The sequence below is a fragment of the Homalodisca vitripennis genome, chromosome 1 (assembly GCF_021130785.1).
Source record: "Homalodisca vitripennis isolate AUS2020 chromosome 1, UT_GWSS_2.1, whole genome shotgun sequence".
NCBI classification, from domain to species: domain Eukaryota; kingdom Metazoa; phylum Arthropoda; class Insecta; order Hemiptera; family Cicadellidae; genus Homalodisca; species Homalodisca vitripennis.
This window is the reverse complement of record NC_060207.1, coordinates 57,298,280-57,304,326: the sequence shown is the minus strand read 5'-3', so window position 1 is coordinate 57,304,326 and position 6,047 is coordinate 57,298,280. Positions and strand designations below refer to the sequence as shown.

Genomic DNA, 6,047 nt, shown 5'->3' with positions numbered 1-6,047 from the left:
TTTATGAAGTCCAAAAAATAGGGTTTTTAATGGGGGTGGTATATGGTACATTAACAAAATTCACAAAATAATTATATTGAATCCCTATATATATATATATATATATATATATATATATATATATATATATATATATATATATATATATATATATATATATATATATACACCTAACATCTCCAACCGAGTAAGTTTTGTCTCATTTCATTCGCAGTCTGTCTGCATCATCTTTACTTTATACTACCTGCTTTCTGTTTTGTTAATTTTGTACCCGGCACTTTTTCTGCACTACCTAGTCTAGTCACTGTCACTAGTCTGTGAGTAGTGAATTGAGGTGTTAATCTTGTTTTGTGGTTGTGTTTTGTAGAGTGAGAAGTTGTGCTACGAAATATAGGAATCTAGGAAGATTAAGGTAAATTAATAACATTTATGTTATTTATCGGAACAGAGTCATTAGTAATTTTTATGAATGATTTTCCGAAAATAATAAGTTAATTTTTTAATTCTAAATCTTACTTTCTGACGAGGAATAGGGCTAAGTCACTTCCATTCTGCTTTAGCTAAAGTATCTTAGACAAATACTTATTGATAAGTCCAATTAGCTGCAAAATATTAGACTGATCGTGATGCCTCAAATTCTGGGCATTAATGTCCCAATTTTGGGTCTGGTTGGGAATAAATGTTTATGTGGTACTAAGGTTGGGAGAAGTTTGGAACCCTTTTACAGTTAGGATCAATAGCTAGTTAGGATCAATAGCTAGTTAGGATCAATAGCTAGTTAGGATCAATAGCTAGTTAGGATCAATAGCTAACCGGACCAAAATAATAAAGGAGGCTGCAGTATAATAAGTGGGCACCAACACAATCAGATGATGATCATCGAATAATGTGGAATCATGAATATTCATGACCATACAAAGGACTGAAAGTAAAATGTCAGATCAAATAACGTAATATGTATTTCAAAGAACAATAAGGTTTGGCTACTTTTCAATCTTAGAAATTAATGTATATGTCTAAATATTAATATAATGTACAAATTTAAATAGGCTAGACTTTAATAAGCGGCCTTCTCTCGTTATTCAATTGTTTTTATTGGATTTAAAAAAATTTATGTTATATTTATTTTATATTTTGATTATTTTTAAGGAACAATTTTATATTATAATTTATTTAACTTAAGTTATGATTTCAACTTATTAGTCATTATAATGTAAATAACAAGAAGATTTTAAGTCTGGCCACAGAATTGTCGCTAGTGTTTGTAAGTCGGTTACAAACTCAGCGAGGATTTTGTTAGGTTTCTGAGCACAATATATATGAGCTGCGATATGGTTTGCTGTTTTACTCGTCGTCCCGGCAAAATTCTGGAACGGACCATTGCTGGTAAATCGTTAAATTGCGTCTTGTCTACTATGAGCTAAACTACTGTATTTGATTAGAGTACCAATATCAAACTTTAGGAGTCAGTAAGTCCCAACTTGTGGATTTGCGCTATCTGAATAAGAAACCTGACGAATTGATGAGGACTTGTACCTGAGAATTTTGGAAGTTTATATATCATTTAAATGGCCATCTCAGATAAATTTCCTGTACCTAGCACTAGGACCCAATACAAACAGAATTATTGCGTGTTGAAAGTTGATTGGTATTTTCAAATGCCACATTGGAAAGTTTCTACGTACAATAATAAAAAACCCGTGCATTTTTCAGAAAAAGCTCATCATAGAACCATTTTAAAAGTCGTTTAAAAAACCTTTATTTTTATTTTTGATAAAAGTTTTGAGGATCAAAACTAAGCAAGTATGAAGAAAATAATGTTGATTCCTATTTTATCAAGTTGGGAAAAATAGTGAAAATCTCACCCTCTCTTCCACTCCATTTGAAAATAATTTGTGCCACTTTACAATTCACTTTATTTATGTTCTTATAAAACGTTATGAGTGTTTGACCAGTTTAGAATACTTAGTTTTGAAAAAATTGAGCTTGAAGTGATAAAATCATTTTTGTAATTTAAAAAAAAAATCGCCTTTTCTTCAAAATAACTAAAAATATACTAATAATACACCAAATTTTGTAAAGTACAATATTGTAGAGTTTACTCTCTGAAAATTGTGACGTTTTATTTATTTTTGTAGGCTAAAAATTGAGTAAAATATGGCCGCTTAAAGTTTGAGCGCGTTCGCGCAAAGTACCTTTTTAAGCCCTTTTTAGCATGAACCTTTTTAAAAATAAGCTTATATCTTTAAAAAACTACAAAATGCTTTTGTAGGACTTGATTGCTTAAAAACTTATCAAGTTATGGGGACAAACCAAAATCACGTTTTTTTAGAAATTAGAAGAAATATATTAGTATATTAATGGATACACATAGTGGCTGGCTATATTTTAGGCCTAGTTAAACTGTCACTTATATACAGGGTGTTTCAGATGGTTTCCTCTAATCAAAATAATGAAAAAGGTTTATATAAATAAACATATGGATGTTTGGAAAGATTTTGCCCAATTTTCTGGGAAAGAATGGAAATAAAGCGACACTGATGTTTTTATGGTCCAAGAATAGGTGTTAAATTTAATGGATTTTATGTAAAATAAACTTAATTGAATAAAATACGTCCTAGACCTGTAAAACCACTCATATCTGAGATATCAAAAAAATATGCAAAATTGAGACTAGAAAAACCTCCTTTGTTTAGATTTGAAGTACATTAACTTCGTTAAATGAGTAATAAACACGCAAACTTTCTAAACAAAAGTTGTAGATAATTTAATTCTGAAGTTATGTAAAATAGGCCAATAATAAAAAAAACACAATGATTTTTAGAGGTTGAAACTGTTTAATATATCAAAAATTGTCTAGCGACGTTAATGTAACATATTTGTAGATGATTGCACACTAGAAAGTAATATTTTATTAATTTTTTTGAATGGGGGTTTTTACCCCTAATAAATAAAAACAACCCCCATCACAGGGTTAACTCTGAAGTAGAGGGTGAATAGAACCTAAATTCAAATTTTTATGCAAATCGATACTGTTTAATCAGTTAACAAATGTTCACACAAATCGGTGCTGTATGGGATAAATACACATTTTAGACATTTTTACTGTCATTGACTGCACTAATAATCCAAAACAGTTATACAACTCTATAAAACTATAGCAAAGTGGATTGCATAGCAACAGGTGACATGTGGGTGAATGAACTGGCCACGGTCAAAAACACTTGGTTGTGTAAATGATATTTTTTATCTCTTTCACACTTATAATTTCGATGATAAATAACTGTAAAAGATTGAGTAACTGATAGACAACATATTCCACATAGTCATAGGTTGAAATGCTGACAGGTGTCATCATATGGAAGAATGTCTAAACAGATGACAACCAATGGGCTGGAGATGACAGATAGGGTTCGACAGACCATCTAAAAGCATTACAGAATATATTTTTTATCTGTTGTTTTATTATAATGTCACTTATTTATTTCCCATTGTACCTATGTTTACTCTGCAATAATAATAATAATATTTGCTCAGAGTTTCTTTTTTCAATGAAAACCTAGTTTTGTTTTGTAAAGGTTTCTTACCGTATGCACCAAAGTAGTTTTGTGTTCCAGATTGAAACGGCAGCTGAACATTAAGGCTCGCTGCAATGAGTTTAGCCAAAGTCTTTTTCCACCAGTGGTGTACAAAAAACAATGTGAATCACACGTTTGAATGCAGAGCCACAGGTGAGATTTATTTCATTAATATCCAGGTTTATTTCATCTATTCTCTTGGCTGTTATATTATTATACTATTGGTTACATAGTAAATTAATTGATAGCTATGGTACAAGTGAATTAATTAGGACAAGGTAGGAGTATGCCACACCATGTCACGTAACAATGACTCAATTTACGTACCCTATTTATATAATGCAGCTGCAGGATAAAATATGGTAAATACAGCACCAATCGTTTGTGTAATTTGATTTATTCCAGGTCCAAAGAACAGACAGAGGTTTCTCTGTGAATGCCGAGTGGAAGGGTACACTTATGTCGGTGCAGGAAACTCCAGTAACAAGAAAGATGCTCAGATAAATGCTGCCAAAGATTTTGTACAGTATTTAATTCGCCAAGGGATTGTCTCTCCATTAGAAGTACCTATAGATGTAAGTACTCTCGTATTAGAATATCAAAAACCTTTAATAGGGTATATAGTGGTTTGAATAGTCTTTTTCAGAGTAATTATTGCTTAAAAACTTTGTAAGTATCATTTAATAATATTCCATTAGGCAGGTTTTATTAAAAACGTTATCTCTATAGAAACATTATATAGAAGTTGAGATGCTACTTTTGATTATATAGAGCCAAACGATTGTTTTAAAAAGTCAAAATATTTAAATACAGCTTTGTCATTCTTCTTTACAGTTTATAAGCATGTAATCAATTTTAGTTCTTAGGTTAATGTGATTGTTGTCTTGACTATCTTCTGTTTTCTGGTATACATAATAAACCATTGAATTGATGAGATAATTATTTGATTATCTTCTTATATTTCTAACATTAAAGATGGTTAAAATTATTCTCAGATTATTATGAGGCGCATTTTTTAAGTAAGGTCTGTTTAGTTATAGACACTAGTAGTTCATGCGCATACCTCAACAAGAGTGTGCTTTGTGTACTGACATGTCTCGGGAACAACTCTGCTCAGTTTCAGCTCTATAGCTAACCTGTACGGTTCAAATGGTGATGTACTTTCAAAACGTCTAAGACTATCAACTTGCCCACCACGTGTGAGGTTCGCTCAGTGATACGGTTTTTGTCAGTAAAGAACCTGCTTGCTGCAAAAATTCATCAACAGATTTGCAAAGTGTATGGTTATACTGTTAATATGAGTGAAAGTGCGTAAGTGGGTACCACTATTTAAAGATGGCCATGACAATGTCCAAGATGAGGACTGCTTCAGTCATCCTTCTTTGGTTACAAACAATATGGTGGCTTCAGTTGAGGAAGTGATGTACACTACTACAACACTCGTAGAGCTAAAGATTATATTTTACCAGCACATCACACCATTAAATACAGTAAGAAACCCTCTTACATTACGCAAGATCTACAACTCACACCCTCTGAATCTGAAGAACCTTACTGGAAGACAACTCGAAGTAACAGAGTATGGAATGGAGACACACACACTCGCCTGTAAAGGAGAAGACCAAACAGACCCTGAACCAGTGCAAAATAGTGGCGTTTGTATTTTGGGATAGGCATGGTGTTTTATTGGTCGAGGTCATGCACCAAGGAACCCCTATCAATGCAGAACCATACTGCCAAACTCTGAGAAAGCTATTCAGAGCGATTCAAAATGAAAGACGTGGTATGCTGACAAAGGGAATTGTCCCTCTCCATAACAATGCAAGACCTCACACTGCACGTCAGGCCCGCGATTCACCGTACAGTCCTGATCTTGTACAGAGCGATTACCATCTGTTCCTCCACCTCAGTGGCAACTGTTACAATGATGATGACAATGTGAAAACAGCAGTGAACTCTTGGTTATCGGAGCAGGCGGCAAGTTTTATGAAGAGGGTATTTTTAAATTGGTTGAGAGAGAGGTATGATAACTGTTTGAACAAACTTGGCAACTATGCCAAAAATTAGAGTGAAGTGTATACTTTCAAAAAATAAATTTACTTTTTTGAAATAACTTTTCATTGTCTACTTATGTTCAAACGGAATTTACTTTTAAGAAACAAGCCTCTTATTATTGTAGCAAGTTGTACTGTTTCTCTTAAAGGAAAATTAGGTTGATTAAAACAATTTGAAATGATTTAAATTCTTAAAAATAATAAGGAAAAAATCATTAAGAGATTTGAGTAATCTCAATGGCTTTGCTGCAGAAAGTGATGACTGAGGAGTTCTGTGGACTTTTGTGTTATTTTATCAAATTAACCCTTTAAGCGTCATGAAAAATTTGACCTGTTCTTTGATAAAGTTACAATTTTTTTAAATTTCCAATATGTAAAGTTAAATTTATTTTCGTTTCTCTATGTCAAAATAGAG

At 32.2% G+C, this 6,047-nt stretch overlaps 1 protein-coding gene across 1 annotated transcript in view; it reads left to right on the top strand.

The window, feature by feature from the left end:
* Positions 1–297: 297 nt before the first annotated feature.
* Positions 298–6,047, top strand: part of LOC124362103 (ATP-dependent RNA helicase A) — a 43,985-nt gene continuing 38,235 nt past the window's right edge. The window contains exons 1-3 of the mRNA XM_046816290.1: positions 298–412; positions 3,618–3,731; positions 3,984–4,153. Of these exons, the coding sequence (XP_046672246.1) occupies positions 3,653–3,731; positions 3,984–4,153 (249 nt within the window). The 5' untranslated portion in view covers positions 298–412; positions 3,618–3,652. The remainder of the gene's footprint in view (positions 413–3,617; positions 3,732–3,983; positions 4,154–6,047) is intronic.